The sequence below is a fragment of the Cataglyphis hispanica genome, chromosome 22 (assembly GCF_021464435.1).
Source record: "Cataglyphis hispanica isolate Lineage 1 chromosome 22, ULB_Chis1_1.0, whole genome shotgun sequence".
Taxonomy (NCBI): Eukaryota; Metazoa; Arthropoda; class Insecta; order Hymenoptera; family Formicidae; genus Cataglyphis; species Cataglyphis hispanica.
The window spans coordinates 2,204,283-2,228,954 of record NC_065975.1 but is presented as its reverse complement, the minus strand read 5'-3'; the positions used below and the strand labels follow the sequence as shown (position 1 = coordinate 2,228,954).

General features: G+C 32.1%; 1 protein-coding gene across 34 annotated transcripts in view; it reads left to right on the top strand.

Moving 5' to 3' along the window:
• The window catches only part of LOC126857550 (calcium-activated potassium channel slowpoke), a 92,597-nt gene that overhangs the window by 21,575 nt on the left and 46,350 nt on the right, over positions 1-24,672 (top strand). For 19 of the 34 annotated variants that reach the window (XM_050607084.1, XM_050607072.1, XM_050607081.1 and 16 more), the window contains exons 2-5: positions 13,657-13,718; positions 13,999-14,095; positions 14,488-14,751; positions 15,486-15,653. In XM_050607084.1, coding sequence (XP_050463041.1) covers positions 13,657-13,718; positions 13,999-14,095; positions 14,488-14,751; positions 15,486-15,653 — 591 coding nt within the window. Of the gene's footprint in view, positions 1-13,656; positions 13,719-13,998; positions 14,096-14,487; positions 14,752-15,485; positions 15,654-23,945; positions 24,038-24,672 lie in introns of all 34 variants that reach the window. The other 15 variants (XM_050607091.1, XM_050607074.1, XM_050607086.1 and 12 more) reach the window with 1 other exon arrangement.

Genomic DNA, 24,672 nt, shown 5'->3' with positions numbered 1-24,672 from the left:
CTCACAATCAACATCACCAAAGCCTTGAGAAAACAATTACAAATAGACTCGATCCACGATGTTAGCGCAAATTGCATTACGTTGCAGATTTTGGTGTGATTTATGCCCGTTAAATTCTCAATTATATTACGGATGAACCACATATCTTTAATGTCATTTGTAAGATATTGCGCAAGGGTTGCGCAAAGTTGCGTTGTCCGCGTTTCACTATCGAACGATGTATAATTAACGGAACTGGATCGCGATAACGAGACGAAATGTGAAGCAAATATCTTTTATTTTATTTTTATCCCGAAAAAAATTATTATTGAAAATTTTTCTATAACTTTCTGAAATTATCTCTTTTTTACACACACGGAAGAAAAATAAAGTAGATATAACTTATTAGATTTTTTGTTGTTTCAATAAGCGCTTATCGTTTTTAGGGCATGTTGAGAGAGATACAAGCTTTTGTATAAATATTTTTTGTATACACATCATGAGATTGGGAAGCTTTTTTAGAGTAAGTGGATGAAAAAGTGTAAAGGATTTTTTTTTTTTTACGGATTTCTTGTGAATAGTTTATCAAATACGTTCTAAATTAAATTAAATTTTTTTTGGGGAGATATATAAATAAGTATTAAAATATTGTTAAAAAAAATATATTGTAAAACACATTCTTATTCTCATTAAAATTTAATTTGTTAAAAGTTTTTAATCTTTAATCGCACAAAGTATTGATGCTTCGATATAAACAATTATCATTTCTTTTTTAGTTTCTATCCTAATATTTGTAAGATAAAAAAATAGCAGTTATTCTGAAATATAATTCAAGTATAATGCAAATACAATGTGAGTATAATAAAAGTAATTAAGAAGGATAATATTTGCATATAAACATTATACGTACATATTTTCCTGTTTTAAATGCAATCGAGCAGAATTCAAATATAACTTTTTGTTTATCTCGCACATAATCAGTTGCATATTAAAGTATGAATAGTTCTTATTTCATATTTTCGACCGAGTTTATTTTTTAGAATAACCACTTCGCGGAAGAAAAGAAATAACAGGTGCTCGCTATCCAAAGTCCGCTACCCAACCAAGCCTCTCCGGTCTCTATTTTTATCTCGCGCACTACAGCGCGATTAAAAAATAAACTTACGTTGCAAAGTTGAAAGTCATAAATGTCCCTCGAAAGCATAATCGTGTTGATTGTAATCCTTTTTATTTACGTCGCTTGTGTTTGTATGTATGTGTTGTGTGTGTCAGATAGTAGCATCGCGTCTGGCAAGAATCGTTCACTGAATGATGTTGATATATTTTCTTCTTTTTTATACGGCGAAATATACACTTGACCTAAAACAGTTGCATCTGTCTGCAACAGTTAGCATTGCTTTAAGAGCAAATGAAAAATCGAAGCGAGCGATGGAGAAGATAATGATTGAGATAATCACACCGAGTTTCTGCTATGACCGTAACTGATTTTGTTCATATAATGTAACATTTAATTAAATTAGCAAACATAATCAAGAAAATACGATAATTCGTATGGAGATCTCGAAATCTGAGATTGAATTTTTTATATATGAAACATTTTGAGATTTTTATATAATGATTATTTTTTTATATTTGCCGTCAAAATTTAATTGCTTTTTGCTAGCCTTTTGCAGTCGTTAAACCTCCGTTAGGAATTTGAAATTTAATTCAAAACTACTTAATTTTTAATATTAAATTACATTACAATTAAATTACATATTACTCTATAATTTAATATTCTATAAAATATTTTTCGATGAAAATGCACTCCGAGTTTGTTGAAGAATATTTGTGTTTTTTTGACTCGACATTAATTATTTATACTAAACATTCAATTGAATTGAACGAGCATTGAATTAAAAAGCATTACCAGTTATTATTATATTTTTAATTATTTTCGATGTTAATTATTTACATTCGACAGTCAAACTAACCGAGTATTGAACTAAGAAAACATTGCCAGTTATCATATATCTTGTCTCTTGTTAATATTCCCGTTAATTTTTTTCGTATAAACGGTGGTTGCCAAAATTGTCAGCGTTTTTGAAACTGCTTCCTTTTTCTACTTTATGATGAGCATCGTATTTGGCAATCGTTGAGCAATTAAGGCTTTGTGGTACGTTGCGATAAGCCGTTGATACCATAATCATGCCCCCAGTTTGACCTCCTTTTTCCGCAATGAACGTTTTGCTACCGATAAATTTCCGGGGCTTATTTTCTCATATAAATAGCATGACAAGAAAAACTCGGCCGAATCTGCCATTGGCGCGAGACGACTTGGTAGTATGCCATCTCAGGATATAAAACTTTTACCTAGTAACGTATCCTCATATCAGTTGCCTGTTTTATTGCGTTTTAATAATTAGTATTGAACATTCCGATGTAAAAGACAGTAATATACATTTATGTCACTCTCGATTATTCAAATAAACTAAATTTTTTGAATTCTAAAAAGAATGCACTGTACGCATTTAATTCTTAAGAATTATTATATTAAATTTTTTGAATTAACAATATTGATTATTATACACATAAATTTTATATGACAGCAGTTTATACGAAATTAATGACTGCGGGACAACATTAATAAGAGATAAGATAATAAATAGCAGTGTTTGCTTAATTCTTTGTTTTATATATAAAACAAAGTAGTTAGCATCAAACGGAACAGTTTTGTTAAACATACTGTTTTTCTAATTTTTAATGATTGATTGATATTTTTTATACTTATGTAGATAATGATTGAAACGATCAAGAATCATTAGTGTTGTCGCTTCGGCTATACATCTTGCGATACGAAAATAGCGAGGGCAACCCGTGACGAGTCTGCCCGAGACCTACGCTAATTCGCACGCTAAAATAAGAACAGCAATCTTTATTTATAGTTAAGTACGATAGGTTAGATTGTCGTCTTCAGAGCAAATCAGATGCAAATCAGTTTTTTTGATGCGTATGATTATGTAATATAAAGTTTTTTTTGAAATAGCTTATTTATATATCGTGTTGCGGCAGCCTTATCTAAAAAAGAAAAAATAAATAAAATCCGTCTATATTTGTTTTATTTACATTCGAGGTAATATTTTACTCAAAATTTCTCTTCTCTCTACAATTTTATAATGAAGATTAACATATTATATATTAACTTGATATAAATTTATAAATTTCTATAAATACAATATTTTTATGTTAAAAATTAAAAATTTTAAAAATTTAAAAATTTAAAATTTTTTAATTAAAAATTTTTAATGGGCATTTTTAATTTGTAACGTGATATAAAATCATACAGTAGTTGGTCCTTTATTGTAAAATAATTTTTTTTTGCAATTAATTTGATTTTGACATCTTGTAATTCTAGCTATCTTCTCTAAATCTAATTGTTGGAAGGTCGATAAAAAGATGCATAACTCACAAGATATAATATACGCTGTCCAAGAATACGTGTAATTACAAGCGTAGTCTCGCGTCGGTTCGTGTCGAACAGGCTAATTAGCATGTATTCGCGATTCGAGTTATGAACGTACGTGCCACCCGAGACATTAATTCGAGATAGTGTGAATTGTCTGATATGTCTTTAACGATGAAATTCAACGGAAATTGCCCATAAAGCAGATTATAAGGATTGAAGGATGTCCGGTTGCATCCGTTGGAATTCGCAAGTGAAAAAAGTGAAGCTATATCAATGCTTATCGATCCGATACTGTTAGAGTCACGTATGTAGCATAACATTGTTAACTCTGTTTCGAGATATGTGCACGATCCATAAAACATTACTGAGTGTGAGCTATAGACAGGGATAATCGTATTCTATAACAAAAAAAAAAATACCTGGTAACTATAAGAAATGATTATATAACTTGCCTAGAATTATTTTATAATAAGAATACAATATGTCATAAATAATATGTAAAAAGCAGAGCAAACGAAAATCGGGAAAGAATAATTAATACGAGAATTAATTGAATAAGTATAATTATAACAATGACATTTATTGAGCTGACATAGCTGTAAGCATAGCTGAATAAAAAATATATAAGAATAATATATAAGAAGCTTAATGCTTAGTTAATCTATTCCTGATTTTACTGTTCCAGCAGTTTCATTAAAAACAGCGCTGCAGCTGTGTCGCTCACTGTCACGTAACATGTAAAGAAATAATTAAGATTTATATATATATATATATATATATATATATATATATATATATTTTATATATTTTCCAACATAGTAAGAATAAAATTTATTATATGTACATATATATATATATATATATATATATATATATATATATATATATATGCTCATGACAAATTCATCCCAAGTGACAAGCAGCAAAGACGCATGATATACAGTTTTCCTGGATATCCTGAAAAATCAATGTAGCCAATACTATGAAAGATCCGACATCCTTTTATATCGACAATCTCCTCCGAAATTTCTACGCCCTCCAGAAGAATTACACTCTCGGGTGACTCCGGGTCCTCCTTGGTTTTCGTCGTTGTCCTTTCCGACGAGCAATTGGTTGGAAAAGCTTCCGGCAACGGAGAAGGACGAGCCACCAACACCGGCAATGATAACCCAGTAACCCACATTCCCGTAGCACGGGGTCGGATGGTGGGAGCGAGCTGGTGATGACGGTGGTGGGCGGCTAAACGTTCGGCCGTTCTTCCGGAAAGGGGATGGAGAACTCTCATCGTGGTCGGTTCAGACGCAAGTTCAAACGCAAAGCTGCCTCTCTTGTCTCTCTATCTATCCGCTCCCCGCTCCGTCATTGCTTGCTCTCGCCGAACGATCCTTCGGTCGTCGTCGGGTGCAGCCGCACTCCGCTAACCCGGTGACGTTCGTACCGTATAGCCAGCTGCGAAAGAGGTATGGGGGGAGGAGGGTACAATCGATACCCCGGTCACGGTGATAACAACCCCCTCCGACACCGCGCGTACGACTATTATCACCTGGCTCCTTCGTCGCAACAAGGGATCGGAGCCGAGATAAGTCCGGACGAAGGTCCGTTCGATGGAACTTCGTTCGCAGAACTGTACGCCATGTTACGCAAGCCTCGCTTTGCGAGTGCGCATTCTGGAGCACATTAGAGAAGAAAATCGGGAATGAGCGCAGAAAGCTACATAGCGCACCTGGATGCTGCACTATATATTTTACGTTGTGATTGATGAGAACTGTGTTGCGCTCGAGTTGTTTATCGCCACAAAATTTCCGATATTGACGTAGATTTTTGCTTGTGAAGTAAAAAAGAAATTATCTAATATTTTTACTATTAAACAGGAAGATATGTTATTAAATATGATTTTTTTTTGCTAAAAATCATACAATTTTATCGTAATTTGCATTATTATACGATCTAAAAAAATCTTGCATTTTTGAGAATATTCATAAAATTGTTTTTTATTAATAATTTATATTTATCTTTTTAGATTTTATCATAATATATGTAAAATCTCGCGTTTATAAAATAATAATGTGTAATTCGTAATGCATTAATTTTTACTACAATGCAAACGTTGGTAGAATAAAATGCAACTATTTCTATAGATTTTTTCCATGTAATGAAATAGAGAACATTTATAGATTAATTCAATTCAGTGTTTGCAGAATCATCAATTATATCATGTCAACTTTACATTGATTAGTACGAGCCTGCGAGATATGGCTCCAGCAAAATAAACTTCTTTTCGACGTTATAGAAAGTTGCGTGGCTTAGGGGAATTTAATTAAATGAACGGCCACCCTCGGGATAGCAAAGTAAGCCGCTCGTTTGATTAAGGCTACACTAAAAGCGCGAGCCGCGGCGCTTTATCTGTAAGATGGAAGAAGATAAATACAGATACAGCGAGAGTAGACTTTCTACACGTATATGTATGACATCTCGTGATATCTTATTCAGGTGTACGCGCCGAGATGATACCATCTCGGCGTTTTTGAATATATAAGGAAAATGTTTGATTCGCAGAAAGAGCGTGGAAATTCTGACAATCATCGTGAGATAAAGAAAAAGGCGTGATATTTGGATGGATTCGGGTAATTTTACAAAGAGTTACGCGATGCGTCACGTAAAGATGCCAAGATATATGTATGCCGTGAGTTGCCATCTGAATATACTACATATATCAACACATGAGTCACTGTGTTATGAAGTAGTGCACTATTTTCAGCGTTTTATCGTGGACCAGGAGATGATAGGGAAGAAGAATTTTTATTTTCATATATGTGTGTGTATAGAGTTTTTTTTTTTAATGTCTAGGAAATGCTATTTGTTACGCAATACGGCTGTCATAAATATACTTACAGCTTAAAATACGAATGCACAAAACAATTTCTAAGGCGCTGTACTCGAAAGATACATCTCTGCAGATATACCTCATAGTTAACGTAACATGATCACAATATTTGCAACACTATTATCTGAGAGATGCATATACTAACTGCATAGAATGAATAGAACATAGCGAAATTGTTCGGTATCCCGTCATCAGTATGTAGCCAGTCGTTTATGTGGCTGACAGCCATTTACTATGATTTCTCTCTAACGCCGTTATTAGGGAAATATCTAATTAGTAACCTAATTAGAATACTAATTATCTGCTTTTGCAATTAACTTACATTTTTGAAATAACAAATATCGTATGCGTATATTCTTGGCAATTTTATCATCTTTTTAAAATGTCTATTAAATTAAGATACAGCGCATAAAAATAGGGAGATTAATACGTAATATTTTTTTTATAAGCATGACATTTAAAACATGAATTGTTTATTTTGAAATGATAATAAAATTATATGTTTGCTCTTTATTCAGGATAAAATATTATTTTTTTCTTCGAAATAAATAATTTCGACATAGAATTCAAGAATAATTCTTGTTATCGATAAATCTCTCCGTTAAAAAAAGAAAAAGAAAATAAGATCTCAAACAATATGTCTCTTTTTTTTTTAATATACGTGGAATCGATTGCATAAAGTTGGTGCGTAGGAATAGCAAATGCAGTACTAGTAACATCATTTAACATTCGTGACAATTTAATATAGAGAATATATCCGGTATATCCATTTATATGCTGCACTTTATTATTCCCGAGACAGAATAATAGCTTTTACTTCGCGCGCGACTCATTTTATCTATTCGTGAATTTCTCAGACTATCGGGCGATTCAGATTCGGTATATCTTTTTCTCTTTGCCGAAATCAGAAAATAACAGTGTGAATCTTCTAAAGGACATCTCGCGAGAGAGAGTGATCCGCTCATCTCGCCCATGATTTTCAAATAGGGGAAACTTCTCCGGCACGTTTCTGCAACCGTTTTCGGATGACCCAGATCTTCCATAGTGCAGCAACAGCAGCACGCCAGCCGTGCCGAGCCATGCTGCATGCTGGAACGATGCATCCGAAGACCTAAAGACGCATATATGTAGAGTGTACGTGCGAATCTAGAGAACCACGTGTGTAACATTCATATATGCACGCGAGAAACGTAGCATCCGCGAAATTGGACACGGCTCGATGGAGCCCAACTGTAACTTTATTTTCTTACAAAGAAAAAGAGAGAGAGAGAGAGAGAGAGAGAGAGAGAGAGAACTTGCGCGCCGATGCGCCCAGCCGGATATATTTACAAACGGATATATCCTTTGAATTTCGGGGAAAGATTGTGTTGTGCAATATCTCTGAATTATTTCGTTGGAAAGTACCTCGCGTATTTTCGATCAGCCAAAAAGAAAAAATAAAGCATGCGCTTTATTGCTACAGTGTGGATTGCGTGACGAATTATATATAATAGAATAAAATTTTTTGGGTCGCTTGTATCTCACGACAGAAAGAGCAATGCGCTTTGCATTACATATTCAACTGATATATTTTTCAGCGCTAGCTTTTTAAAAATTAACTGACCGTGGAATAAAAATATAGAGATGGCGAAGCGAGTCACATTTATTTCGAAAAATGGAGGCTTATAAAAAAACATCGATAGTGAATGAGAAATATTATTAGAAATTTCTCTCTCTTTATACTTTGAGTTACTGCTAATGTAAAAAGTGCTGAACAATTAAATTAAGTTAAACAAAGAAAAAAAGAAAATTATATGCTCACTTATTATTATCATACAGATGTTAATAAGAAGATATATTAATTTTTAATAGAAGAAAAAAATATATGGCTGATATGCTGAGAATCAAGATAATACATATAAAGTTTTATCGGATAGCTTATTAAATAAATCGGAGATGACATAAAAAAAATTATTAAAGCTAAATTTCGCGTAATATACCAGAATTCGAGAATTATTCATAACAGATCTAGTTCATGCTTCGTATAATAAGTTCATTATCAAATACCACGAAACGATATCAGTATATATAAAAAGATAACCCGTGCTTCTTAAGTTCAAATAACTTCAATAATATGGAAAAAAGCAAAACGATATCAAGCATCTAAATGAAATAAATTTCCGTAGCAAATTGCAGCATGATTTTTACGACGATTTGCGCACGATGGGTTTAGTGCATAATTCGCCAAACTCGGGTCAAACTTCTCAACTAATGAAGGAGTTGGTCGGTCCTTGTTAATGGTTGATACTCGCGCTTCAGCACTATACCGCCGGCAGACCGTGAAATTGTTCGAAAATTTAACGAGATGATATCTGGAACGCTGCCAACCCAGTGAAATCGATCGGCCGGTATAGAGCACGTAAACTACATCTTTTTATTTATTTACGCTACGTGTACGTGTATACCATATAGACTGCTTTGCGCGAGCTCCATGGCCGATAAGTTGCAGCATTTTACGTACGTCCACCTACTTGACGGCGTATCGACTCCGTCTGTAGTCGTCTTGAACTTTTCGACGTTCCTTACCTTCCGTTTATCGATAAGGTGAATATCAAGGAACGAAGAACATTACTAATGACAGTCTTTTTCTCTCTCTTTCTCTGTCTATTTTTACACGATGCTCTTGGCGCCATCGTTTATATATCTAGCGTCTAGAGGAATACTCTTTTTCTCTCTCTCTCTCTCTCTCTCTCTCTCTCTCTCTCTCTCTCTCTCTCTCTTCTTCTTAGTAAACATAATAAAAGTTCCTCGTAAATTCAGTATTCGAGATCGATACAATATCGGTTTATACGAGCTCATCAAGCTCGAAATTGTCCATCTGTTACTTACAATCTTTTTTACGGACTATCTTAGACCTATTGTATCAAGCCTCACAAAATTCTTAATAAATATGGAATTAATTTTTGCTTAAAGAAAATACAAAGTTCATCATACATTATAAGTTTTCGATTTTCGACTTGGTAATGAATAATATATTTCTGTGTCTTTTATAAATGTAGATACAAAATAATTCATGTTTGAATTGACAAATTAAATTTATTATTAATTTAAATTTAATATAAATTTTTTTGAGAAATTATTAATAAAAGATCGTAATTAAAGTAGTGAAAATTTATAATTAATTTAAAAATTAATTATTGTAATTAATTAAAACTTTTCAATAAAAATTTGCTCACATTTATATTATTCATAATCAAAGAAGCACAACATTATCATTTATAATTTATATATATATATATATATATATATATATATATATATATTAATAATATTCGTATATTATATATACGGATATTGAAATACTTTGTTTCCTTCTTTTTCGACAAAATAACAACAGTTTTGTCATGTATACCGAATTTATCGATTTCTTTCGCAAGCATTGCAATTTCGAATGGTAAAGTCTCTTATTGACTCTTACCTAAATAAATTATCTACTGTATATCGTAATATTTTATGTAGCAATCAATGATATTATATATATCTTTACGGTAGAAATAGCGGTAGAAATATTTATACTTTATACTAGTGTACAGTATATAGTAGGTTATATAACAATATTGACAATGTATGAAAGCCGTTAATCGTATGTCCTACTTTACTTAATTCTTTTTGGAACACATTATGTTACTTCGAAACCAGCATGAAAAATGAAGCTCTGATAACGTACATAAAATATGAATTGAAGTGGGAGAGTCAGTACGTATATTAAAAGGATAGAATATGTATTGTATAAAATAAAATAGAATAAAAGATGCACACATATTAATATCATTATATACAGAAATTGATCTGCAAAAACTGAATATATGTTGCAATTTTTTTATTGCAGCTTAAATTTTTATGATTACATGGTAATTACATTTTGAATTACATTTTATTGATTCGGGAAAGGTCGAAATTTACATTTTAATGATCTAAAATTGCACAGAGATTACTCTTTTACTTGAATTCATTGGAATTGTCAGTAATTTCACTTTTCAGTTATTTAAACAAACTAAATTATTGTAGGAATATTATACACGTTTTCCTCGTTGACAAAAAAGAGAATAAATCATCATATTTACGTAGTATTTAATAAACGATTTAAGGCCATGAAAAGTTCTGAAGTTATTTCTAAAAGAAAGTAATCTCCGACAGAGATATATTAGATTATTTATTTAAACTTTTGTCATACATTCGTCAAAATTTTTTATTTTACTTGGAATTGATTGTTCGATGTTATTCATGAGAAAAGAGAAGCGAGTGTTTTTAAATATTTTATATGATAAAAATTGAATGTGTTTATCTAATCTAAATATCTCTATAGGAAATGATGCGGCTAAGGAGAGGATTCCTATAAAATATTCGTCTAGAGGGACATGATAACGATATCAGCCATTATCGTAGAATATCAAATGAGTTATTAAGATGGTATCCAGGGAATTGTTCAGTTTGCAGCAAGGGGGTGTGCTTCCCGTACTCCTCCAGGAAACCTTCACCCTTGCCTAGTAATTTCGCGTGTGTAACCGTTTATCAAGTCAATTTGCCGTAACAGTTGTTAGGAGCACGACAGGTTTGATAAGGACTTAAATCGATGATACGGGAGTTCGTTGGCTCTGCTAGAGGGCGGCCAATAGGCTTCTTATTATGGTCTTTAGCGCTCGACAACCCTGAACTTTAAAGCTCGCCTGCCGGTTAACACGGAAACGTGAGCTCGGCTCTCAGTCCACTTCGCCACGTGATCTCCATGCGGCCGCGAAAGAGCCGGTTAAAAATAATTCGAAAAGGTGCATAGGAGAAGATCATGATTCTACGAGTGCATCGCACTCGAATTCACGCGAGGTCGACTCCCGGGATCATCGTCTCCTCTCTTGAATGCTTCTTTTCTTCCCTCTCTTTCTTCTCTTTCTCTTTTCTCTTTCTCCGCTTTTGTTTGATATTTCCTATTACTGTACTCTATTTCTTCGATATTAATGTCGATTTGCTCATTCGCTTTTCTCTCCCTACTTTATCCTTCTCTTGTATAACCACTTCTCCTCTACATCTTCTTCTCTACATCATTCTGTCGAGAGCCGCATTTACTGTCTATTTTCGCACAGTGACTGCTATGTATAGAGGATTCATTCTCATGAGATCAACGCGTCAGGAATATCATGCGGTATGCTGGTGAAAGTCTTATTTTTCTCTTTTTCTTCCTCTTCTCTTTCCTTTTGCTCTTTGCGTTTAATTTACACCGACGCATACCTCCTCGTGCTTTCCTTTTAAACGGATCTATAAAGGAAAATTCACGAGAGGGTTGCTATGTGGATTACAAATACAAAGTAGTTGTAAAATAGACTGATAGTGGAAAAATTACACACGGGCTCTGACGTGTCTCCAGCAAATCGTTCTTCTTTGAGCAATTTCTAAAGAAATACCGTTGATGATATGCTGACCTAGCAGAACGTGTAAAGTAAAAAGTTCTCTGAAGAACGAACGTCTATTTCATAGCTTGAACATTCTGATATTATAATGAAGTAAAAAAATTGATGTGTATTATATATTGAATTTTTTATGTAGCACAGATAATTTTTCATCATTATATGCAAAATAGAGAATATATAAGGTTTAATATGAATTAAATAGATTATATGTCAATATGAAAAGTATCTTTAACTAACAATAAATATTATTCATATTTTGCGTTAATTTTAAATTTATTTTTAATTATTGAAATTTAAGACTTTGTCTATATCTTTTATCATTTTATCTTTTTTAGAAGTCTTATATATCTCTGACAATGGATATCTTATTCTTTTATGTAAGATAGGCGAGGAATCTCAAATGAATATAAAACAGATAAGATATCTCCGCCATAAAATATGGATATCGATAATCGCTTAAAAGATGACTATTATCATTCTATGGAGAGAGAGAGAGAGAGAGAGAGAGAGAGAGAGATCATTTGCTATTTTCATTTAAATAAATCAAAAATTTTTGTAGAAGGCTAAAGAAATATGTATAGAAACAGAAAGAATTAAAAAATAATAATTATCTTCAAATACGAAAATAAATTAATATTTTATTTGTACTTACTTGGCCATACATACATACACATATATATACATGCTTTTTTGTCCAATTAATCTAACAAACTTGTCGATGATTGGTCAAAACAATAAATGTCAATCGAGCTCTCGCTGTAGGTCTCCCTTTGGACATGGGGATAATAAGGACTGCCAGAGTGCTAATGGATTCATGGTTTACAATCCTGTACGGACGCTTATCGATCTCATGTTGCGCGCACGCATCGCGTGCTTACATGCATACGATAATTGAGCTTAGCCTTAGTCATTGTTTACAATGATTAAAGGTGTAGCTGCGCAACCCGATATTTTATATCCGAGGCGCGATGCGTATTTAAATATTTTGCGCGAGAGATAAATTCTAGATGTATCGATTTTCACAATCCGGAGTTACATGACCTGCATTTTATCGTTTGCTAAACGAATAATGAAATGCTTCATGATGAAAATTTTTATTTTATTTACCCTTTTTCAGATTTGGATAATCATATTTGATTCTTATGTGAAGCCATTTAATAATATTGAATTTTAATTACTCTGCGCGGCATTATTCCGATATATATATGCCAAACCCATTTCGCGTTTTATTTAATTGCCGAATGGCGAATTATTGTGACTGCACTTATTCGGGTTTAATTGATAGATTAACAAATCAATTACTGCACAAATTATTTTAATCTCTATAATTTAATGAACCGCTTGTCTTTTAAACAATGATGATAGTATTACTAGTTGTTTAATGATGAATTTAATTATCATAGACATGTTTGCGAAAATTCGCATAACTTTTCGTACTCCTCCTTTGAATAAGGCTAATACTACGTTATAGTGAGTGTTAATAATATCCTTAAAAGATACAATATTTTGATATAGTTGTGTCGGGCATAAAGTCGAGTTTTAACTATTGCCATAAACGTTACTTTACATTTATACTGACAGCTATCAGCTATATATTGCGCGTGCCGCATATTGGAAATAAAGCGATATATTACAGTTTAATGGAAATGTTTACGAAGATATGAAATACTTGCTCGAGTTATACGAGTTTATATGAACATTACTTCTATTGTGCAATTTTGATTGCGTTCTGCTATTGCCGACTGGAAAATTAAAATGCAGATATGATTTTTCGGAGAGAATTGCAAGCGCAATAAAAAAGAATAAAAAATGCAAAAATTTCTACATTTTTAATGAACTTGTTACAAAAAAGAAAATTATTTAACATGAATAGATACTTCATTCATGCGTTTTATTATCTGTTTCAGGTGGTGCTAGTTTTCATTCTCAGTATAGCGTCGCTTATAATATACTTCATCGATGCCTCCAGGTGAGTGACAAAAATATTATAGATGCATGGCTCTTAAAAGTTTCTCAAAAACACACTTAAAAATATTTAATTTTTTTGTGCAATATTGGAAATATTATGTAGAAGAGTAACACTTGATAACTTCTTCTCGCGGTTTAATTGAATTTATGAAACGATAATCGCTTGTTCAATCGTCGCTATTTTAATCGCTCTCTCAGTCAGTGTTGCTTTTTTTAAGACCGAGACCTTCGCGTAAGAGATGCTGACCTAACATCCGCAATCTCATGCTTTCATGTTACAGCGAAGAGGTGGAGCGTTGCCAGAAGTGGAGCAACAACATTACTCAGCAGATAGACTTAGCTTTCAATATATTTTTTATGGTCTACTTTTTTATACGCGTAAGTAAGATCATCCATTTCATCATGTTTTCGTCCATTTCTTTACAACTAACATTAAAACGTGAATATAAATAGAATGCTAACAACACAAACATTTTATGTAACGTTACGTTAATAATATTTATCTTTTCTTTTTTCTTTTTTAAATATTTTTCTTAATACTATAAAAATATAAAAGCTTAAAAGGAGAAGTTTTTACTAAAAATTTGAAACAGCCAAAATATTTCAAGTTTATAAAAATAAGCATGCTTTATACAACATAGATCATTTTTTTTTTATTTGCATTCTGTGAAAATCTTTCGAAATGGCTCTCTGATGAAAAATAATATTTGTTTAACTAATGGTTCAAATAAATCACATGTAAACATTCTTCGTTCGTACGATTCGCGCAGTTTATCGCCGCCAGTGACAAGCTGTGGTTCATGCTGGAGATGTATTCGTTCGTGGACTACTTTACGATACCACCGTCCTTTGTGTCGATATATCTCGATCGGACGTGGATCGGACTGAGGTTCCTCCGAGCCCTACGACTGATGACGGTCCCTGACATCCTCCAGTACCTCAACATTCTAAAGACATCGAGTTCTATTCGTCTCGCCCAACTCGTATCCATCTTCATCTCCGTCTGGTTGACCGCTGCTGGCATCATTCATTTGGTGAGATAATCCTCTTTTTGTATTATTTAAATAACACTTACAATTATTGCGGCAATTTTCGTGAATCTTGATTCATAATCACAGAAATTAGTTATTCTTGAAATAATGTCATGATCTTAATACACACTTTTTTAATTAAATATTTACTGCGTAGACTTTTTTTAGATTATTTTTATATAATTTATAACTATTTATATGTATTTAATTATAGTTTACGTAAAATATAATTTAAACGTACATCTATCGTGTGACAGATGCATAGAGTATCATAAGAAATGAGAGAAATAATAATTTTCTAACAAATTTGAAGTTATGAAAATAGAATTAATTGAAAAATTTTAGTTAATTAAAAATTAAAGCAATAATCAAGTTTTTTCTTACGGAAACTTATAAAAACAACGAATAGAATATAGAAACATGTCTTTTATCGTTTTCAATTTTTTTTATGATACCCATTTTCTTTATGATATAATCTTTACGATGCAAATCTCCCGTAAAAGGAATTTAATCTTATATTATCATATTTGATAATACACTTTTTTTTTTACGATTTTTACATTTCCCAGGATACTCTATGCGCAAAAAGACAGATAACTACATTCCACGGATATGTTCCGCATTTATATATTATTGTGCAGCAGTAAAAGCTTATGGTTATTATTATCCGCCAATTTAAACGAAAATTTTACTATTGACGCCGGCGGGAGATAAACGTAATAACGTCGTGTCCGCAGCTTGAAAACTCAGGGGACCCTTTCGAGTTCGCGAACCCGCAACAGCTTTCGTACTGGACCTGTGTGTACTTTCTGATCGTGACGATGTCCACGGTAGGATATGGCGACGTTTACTGCCAGACGATTCTCGGCCGCACATTCCTAGTATTTTTTCTACTCGTCGGTTTGGTAAGTTATCCTTACATATTCTTCTACGTATAGTCGAGCCACTTTAACATTTATCGTCGGTTAAAAGAATCTTCAATAGCCCCGCGTACAATATGTCCCTCGAAAATCGCGCTATTATCAAAGAACGCTATTCTATTCTATACATCGTCGACGAATAATTCTTTCATCCTGATCGGATTTCTCTGTGAATACGTGCAGTAGCATTTTTATGAGAAAAATGAGAATATGACGAAGCCTGTAATTAAATTTCCTGCTACTGTTCCGTTAATTAATAATAAAAATTATAATTTACGAAATACAGAATATATTGAATATATTGAATAAATAAATAAACATCTATTCTCATAAAAATGTTGTTTACTGTATTCTTCTACTGTGTTTTCTTCACTTTTTACGCGAGTGTACGAGCTTTGCGAAACGCACAAAAAGATTTTATTTTTTTCATTGATTGATTTTCTCAAGTATATACATAACATATACCTACGGAGAAGAGTTCTATGGAACTCTATGAAACTTCAAAATTTTATAATTGTATCTTTTTTTTCTGCTTTCTAACTTCTCATTTATCAGAGAAGTTGAGTTTTTGCCACTTGCTTATTTTGTTGCCAAATCGGCGCCGCGATATTTTAAATATTTTTTTTTTTTTTTGTATCTCGAGAAATGTCAAAGTATGATCGCGGATTTCGCTTGTTATTCGGCGCTTCGCATAGCTCGTTTCGCCAAATCGGACCCGCCAGCTCGCCGGTTTTGCCAAGGCTCGTACATCAAAACAGAACCATCGGCAAGGCAAGCGACAGTCTCAGATTTACGTGTCCCTCGAGCCGCGAGACGGTGAATATTTCGAGTGTAAAGTGTTCTCCGGCCGTTGATCTTCCTGTGTCCCGAAAGGCGCCGAGAGAGATGACCCATGGTGGCATAGCTAGCATTTTTATTCGCAAAACTTCTCTCTTTATGGCACTCTAGATAATATCTTGTGATATTTTTTTAAAAGCTTCACATTGATAATTTTAAATGTATTCTATGAATTCTATAGATAAATCGATTAAAGCTAGAGTTATAATTTTGATTATTAAATAATGTATGTTCTTATAGCTCATAAAATATTAATGTTTTAAAGTAAAATTTTCGAAACACTTTGAGCAAAATTGATATTTATATATATATGAGCTTTATTTTTATAACAATGTAACTTTGTTGATCTTTTTTCAAGATGATATTTGAAAAACAAGTATGTTATCTGAATAGCCATGTTTATTTATTTTGTTGTGAATTTATTCTTGAACTATCTGACATCATAATTACAAACAAACATTTCACGATAATGCTTTTAATGCCACGCAATAGTAGCTTTTTGGGGCGAAAATCAACGGCGGAGGACAGTGCTGCTCGTTATATTGAATCGATCGATTCGTTTGAACGTCGATGCGCGCATTATTATGAGCATGCTTGTATCCTATTATGCGTACGTTCGTATGCGGCCTATCGATCGTTCGTATAAACCTTATGTACACGCTCGACTTGCTCGGGATAACAGCCTGCTCTTGGAGTTTTCTCAGAGATGCGTCGCATTTTTCTCTCGTTTCAACGCGAGTATCGCCGTTCAAACGTCGGAAACGCGTTCAAGCTAACGTTTGCCCGTAGCTCATCGTAGAATATTCATAGATAACATTGATTATATCGAGCTGGAGAGAGCATAGACCGAAAATACGGTACATTCGACATACGTGAATTTGTGATACAGAACGGGTTTGTTCGCGATAAGGGCTCAAATTGTGCCGCGAATAAAATAAACGCCTTTTTCTTTTTATAAGAGAAAGAATATTTTATTATTTATATATATTAGAAACAGTAAAGTAACTAGAAACATTTATATCTTGTTTTGTATTTAAAAATTTTTAATTTAAAATGTACTATACGCGGTTATATATATTTTAATTTAATCGATCATTTAATTAGGAACGTTTTATCGAAATTCCGGAAAAGTTGCCGTAAAAAAATTATCGCGAATTAAGCCTTTATTGTGGTTTCATGATGATAAACATAAAAGGACTCCCTTTAGTTATCAGGCAGTTCTATTCGTGTTCTCGTATATTGTTTTAAAATGTGCTCCCTCATTTTTCTGTAACTTTATATCTCGGAAAATATTTTCATTATCATGCGAAGTAATTCACGATAACTTGACTCAATAGCACTCGAATTTTAGCCACGATAATAAAAAAGACGAGAAGACAAAGATACAAACTGCCTCTATATGTCTTATGACATATCACGTATCGGAACCGTCGTGATGTTTCAGATCGTTATAATGAGAGAAAAGTTGCCTTGCAATTTTATCACATAAAATAATTTATTAGTCATATAAAAATATTTCAAAGATAGATAATTCTTAGTATACAAATAATCTAATAATATAAGATTTTTTTAAAAGGAAAATAAGATTAAATTTAATTCAGTTCAAAATTTTATTCAATTATTAAAAAAAAAACTTGATTTTATTGTAGAGTAAGATATAATAAAATTATAAAGTGTAATCTGTGTAGATGTGAGCACGTGTTGCGCGCGCGCGCGCGCGCGTGTGTGTGTGTGTGTGTGTGTGTGTGTGTGTGTGTGTGTGTGTGTGTGTGTGTGTGTGTGTATGTTGTGTATGAATACAATTCAATAATTATAAATCAATTATAATTAAAACAACGATTATATTTAATAACACTTTATTCTGGCAACTTGTATATAAGTATAAAAAAAGCTTAAAACAACGAAACCCTTTTATCACATATATTAAATATAACTTTGTTTGATTTCCAATAATTTAAAATTTGCTTAAAGAAAAACTTTTGAAAGCACCTGGTTAAAGAAACATCAAAAGAATCATTAGAGCTAAAATCTTGACGTAAAACTCACGACGGATTTCGATAACGACTTTATGTGACTTTCCTATACCTACACGTCTTATTCTATAATCGAAGGAGAAAAAGATTTTACATCTGTGAAGTCAAAATTTTATCAAAATGTGTCAGAGACTGTCTCAAATATCTTTGAAATAATAGAAATGTACATAGAATTATTTCAAAAAATTATTTATTCTTGACCGCGTATTGTAAAAATAGCCCTTGAACATGATCTGTTCAATTCGACGATTGCAAAGAAAAAGTTAAAATTTGTCTTAGAAAATTATTTCTACACGTTATAAAATTAACGTAGATATTTATAAAAGACGGGAAGACTTCAAATTTTATAAGAAAATTTAACAGATTTCAATCGACGTGTACGATTAGTAAATAAATGCAATTTCTTAAAAAAACGCAGTTTATTATGAAGCATTTAATGTAGCAATATTTCACTACATATCAAATCGTGTTTTTTTTTCGAATTAATTTGCTATAATCGCGAGCGCTCGAGCTTCCCGATTTCGGTTACGTGAAATGGTGAAAAAAGTAATTGCAGTCATTATGTATTTGTACGACATTGTAGCTATTGAAGGCATATTTTACTCTTCCTCTGTCTCTTTTTCTCTCTCTTTCCATCTTTCTCTCTTTATCTACCTATCTATATATCTACCTATCTCTCTATCTATCTATTTTACGGCTTAAATTGGTTCTACGAGTTTTGCTACAGCCACTGTCTATCTTTTTTCTTCGATTTAAGAATCACTTGTAGTTAATAAATGCGGCGAATCGATTAATTCAATTATAATCGATTCAGCTTGTTATGCGAATGCTGCGATATATATATGCTGCGAACTTATTTTTTCACGATGCTAACGAGTATCGACAGGACTTTTATTAAAAAAGAACCTCGAAACTTAAGCGATGGAACTTTGTAAATCTCATTCCATACTACTGGATCTTAAGAGAATATATCTGAACGATTTATATCTATTGTAAAAGAAGAGAGTTATTTTTAGAAAGACGCATATATATTTTTATTTCTATTTATAAATATTTACATAATTAATTTAAAAGATAGATAATTCTATAATTTTGTTACTGAAAATTGAAAGAAATTGAAAGAAATTTTCAACTATTTATGAATATTGCTTTCTACAAAGAAGAATAAAAAATAAAATTTTTCACACACAATTTTTGTAACTTTTAGAATCAAGATTATATAATTTTTTTGATACTTAGACGAGTGTAATATAAAATTTGAAAATAATATAAAAAAATGGAAGATAAAAAAATGTACACAGTTTCGATTCGGTGATTCAGCAATCCACAGCCAGAGATTCGAGGTTCTCAATAATATATAAATTTTTCTGTATCAACTTTATCATATTTCTCCCTCGAAGGGCGTAAAGCCCGACGGCTTCGATAAGATATGGTGTCTGTACGCGCTTGATTCTTGACTGTTCATTCTATCTGTATGTGTATTTTCTGCGACGCTGATACGCTGCTCACATATGTTACGACGTAAGATATTGTTCTGGTCGCTTTATAACTTTATTTTCCGAATTGTGTCAGCCGCAGTGACACGCGTACGGTACTTTTAGTAGTAAATTCCGAGCACCACGATACCAACGAGATGATTACGAAACTTACAAGCCGAAGCAATATCCGTCCGCTTCGCATTACTAGAACATTCACTTCCCTTTTGCTCCCTTGCAATCGATAAAGAGCAAAAGCTATAAGTAACATAGTTTTATCGTATTATCGAACAAGATATACCACTTTGCCTTTCTACCAATCTTAAATGGCACGCTGTAAACTTTGTTAGAAAACAATCCTCAGAAGATGGGGGACTCGCGCAATTAACTTTGGACTTTTCTTCAAATTGGCAGTTTTAGATTATTAGAAATGGAAAAATTAAATTGAAATGTCTTTACGAAACACGGGCGAAGTAAATAGAAAGTTAAATGAAATTTAAGATTGATTATATTGACTTTTGTAATTTTTAGCATAAAAAACTTAATTTAAAAAGAATTATCTATCTATCATTTTTTAATACGTATCTATCTATTATCTTTGTATTAATTTTTGAGCAAGTCATTAACATTTCTCGAATACTATAAATTAATTTTTTTACGCCTGCATTTTATCAAATTTCTCGGTAAATTAATTACGTATATCTACACATAAGTTTATGATTCTATAAGTTTGCAAATTATCCTACATTTCCATAGACTATCTATTAAAGTTTGCCCGGGAATGTTGGAATGAACGTGTAGTGTATCGTATTCATTATACTTTGGTGTATTGCACCAAGAGATTTGTAACCGAATTGTTAGAAAATCTCTCGACTAGTAACATTCAGTCGGGTGGGAATGAAAAATCATGTTCTCATACAACATTTAAAAGGGGAGGCTCTTTTGGAACACTTTCAAAGCGCTTTGGCACTGATTTGAAAGTATGATATCACGTGTCTCGGTATAACATGTGGCAGACGAAGAACCACTTTTAACCGAATTCAGTATACATATTTCGCAGACACGGGCGGTAATAAACCTCAAATTAGACGACGTTTCGCGCGCGTGCGTGCGTGCGATCATAAATTAGATGAATTCAGACGAGCTTAAAAGCTTCGCTAGACTCTTGACTCACCAAGTACAGTATCCAAAAGTAAGACAGAGATGAAGTCGCACATTGTCTCCGATTGCATAAAGGAGGAAAAGGAAAGGATACTGCATTATTTCAGGACTATACACAAAGAAAAGGAAATTATATTTTCTGACGTTATTAATTATACATATATTTTTGCGCGTTTTATATTTATTAGCTTTTCAGAATAAATCAATATATTTTATAAATCTTACGGTAGTATTTTATAATGTATATTGATCTTTTATCATCGCGAAAAAACACTTTTTGATTAAATCAATTATTGTGTATTTATTTCAACTAAATTATCTGTACTAATTTTATTAAATTTCTTGTTATATGCAAATTTTATGTGTGATGCATTTCAATTATATAACAGATAATAACTTCATGATTGTTATATGAATATATTAATTTATGTTCAGTTTATTACAATTTTATATAATTACAAAAATATATTATGCAATAATGTATTCTTAAATATCTATGGAGATTTTTGCTTATAAAATTCCGAGTTTGCAATTTAATATCTATTTAATATCTATTGATATTAGTTGTAATGTTGCTCACTCGCACAAATATTCGTGAAAAGCCATTCGGTTACAAACTCTAGGTTTGCAATTAGATTTGTTTTACTTAAGAACTCTGGAATTACAAATTAAAATTTTATTCACAAATACTGTAATCTCTCTTTCTCTTCCAGAATAATCATCAATTAAAATTCTGCCTACAAAATATATATATATTTGCTATATTATCTATTACAGTTCCTGAGATTGTAAGTTAATATCCTATTTACTAAACTTCAGAATACGCGATTCTTATTAACTATTGCTGAAGTTCTGAATTCTAGGTACGCGAATTCTCTCACTTCGCCATGTATTTATTCGGTTGAAGTGATCGCGGTCATACAATTCGCTGCTTCGCCATGCTATAATACTTTACAGGACATCTACTGTACTTGGCTGTTCCTTGAGAACGTACATTATGTCGAGCGCAAAGTGTCAACATTTTTTTGTTCTCAATTCTTTGTCTCTTACAATAATTTCATTGATCTCGCAGTGTCTTTAGTTGCCTATATAACTATCTATTGCGACGAAAATGCCTAGTCGCGAATCATTTTCAGCGCCCATATATTTAATGACAACATGGCATAAGGCAACTTTGTCGATCGTTCATAATAGATCACATCTTTCTTATAGTATCCGGCATTATAGACAATTTACATAATTGCGCTTTATTCACTTTACATATGCACGAAGGAAAATCGATTTGCAAAATTTCCTTTCCGCTTTCGTTTACCAAAGAAATTGCCTACATCTTTTTTTTTACCTCTGCTTTTCTTAATTGTTAATTATAAGTTATATTCACTTGTATCACTCGATATATTTTGTATAGCTTTTATTCTATATAAAAACAGCAGAATTATATAAAATTATATTAAACTTGTTGTAATTTTTTTACTAAAATAATTTTAAAATAAATTAAATTCTATCAAACATTCATATCAAGTGCGTTTTAATCGAATAGATACAACAAGATAATGAAAACATTGAGTAGTCATATAGAATATATTCACAAACTTATTGTATCGTTATTAAGTCGTCAGTATAAAGATACAAACTTTCTTTATTCACTGCCAATTAAAAATTTATTTATTTTAATGTTTAAAAATATATTTCTGCTGTTTCTCTCTTTTATATATTTATCATTTTTTTTTCTTGCCTACTGTACTGCTTCTATTTATGCTCACATCTTTAAATATTATTATACTGCATACATAAACTTAAAACATACATGGATGATTCTTTACGGTTGCAACAAAATCTTCCTGTTGTAAGTATATCGATGTGTAATATAATAATAATCTTTGACGCACAGAATGATATTTTGTGATAGAAAATGTTTTGCTGTGATTATTAGACGTGGCTTAAAATTGGCTTCGATTTGTTTTGCGCGACTTTTATTTATTGAAATGCAACAAAAAGAAATAACAATTATCATTATATGATATTCTATTGTTATTTAATTTAATAACTGCTTTATATATTTACATTATTTTTTTAATTATAAATGATTTATTTTGATAGATAATATCAAATTACATTAAAAATTAAACATGATTGTAGCAGGAATTAACAGTATATTCTCTAATCTAAATTTTTATATTTAAATTATTTAAATTCTTACAGTTAACTTTTTTACTATAAATTATTGTTTAATGTAGCTTTGAATAATATACATATTTTAATATATTATATGCATGCTTTGTATATAATTCTTATTCTTTTGTTCAATATTCTTCGCCATCGCAACCAAAAAGAGTAGAATTAATTTATTTATTCCTATTAAAATTTTAATAGATTTTATATTGATACAATCAGCAAAATTACTTTTTTATATACTGTATATTTTATTCTTTGCGCATCGAGGGGATATTTCATTTAGGATATCGATCGGATATCTAGAATTAGGATATCTAGAAGCATCATAGTGTTTACGTCACCAGCACATGCGAACACAACATGAACTATAGATTAACATCACACATTCGCATTTTTTCCCTGTTTCTCACCTTTCTTTTTTCATCACTATTTTCCAATACGAGAAACACGCACTTGAATTACGTCAATACAATGCGAAAGCACTGCTGCTAAATGCAACCATAGATGACCCAATTTGTTGGTTTTTTTTTTCTTTTTTTTTTTTTTTAAAGATCCGTAGTCGCATAGTGTTTTCCAGTTATGATTTCTATTTGCAGGCAATTTTTGCTAGTAGCATACCCGAGATAATAGACCTCGTAGGCAGTAGGTCCAAGTACAGCGGCGAGTACAAGCGGGAGCATGGAAAGAGGTATTACTATCAAATTACATCCTCTACAATCCTCTATCTCTTGTCTATTAAATTTACTTTCCTTTCAGTATGTATATGTATATACTTACTCGTAAAAATTAATGAGAACGCGGTGCGCGCAAGATACACGCAGACATGTACACACATACGATGCGCAATTTGCACGCGTGCACTCGCACACATATAACGCGATATATAACGCCCATCGTCGTTCAATCATCGTATGATGTTCTACATTAAGGTAGAACATCAAGAGCTCAAGGACCGGTGATGAATGCATGAAAATTTACAGCAGTCGGAAGTACACAGCGTCGACTCGTGTAATAACGATTGCCTGGTGTGGTACATATAATCGTCGCTGGCGTTCCCTTTCGTTTCCCAATGAATCACAAACGGTTCTCCGCGGTGAAAGGTCCAATAAAACGAGAAGGAAAGAGTTTCACGATCGACATGGGACGAACGGTGTACACAAAAAAAAAAAAAGCGGAAAAGCTTGGAATCGGAATATTCCGATATTCGCGTTTTCATTCATAACGAACACTGGATCAATCTAACGAGTTAGTATGTTTTTGCGTGACAAAAAGTGTAATTAAAATATGTGGAATATTCGGAATTATACAAATGAGTTTTTTTAT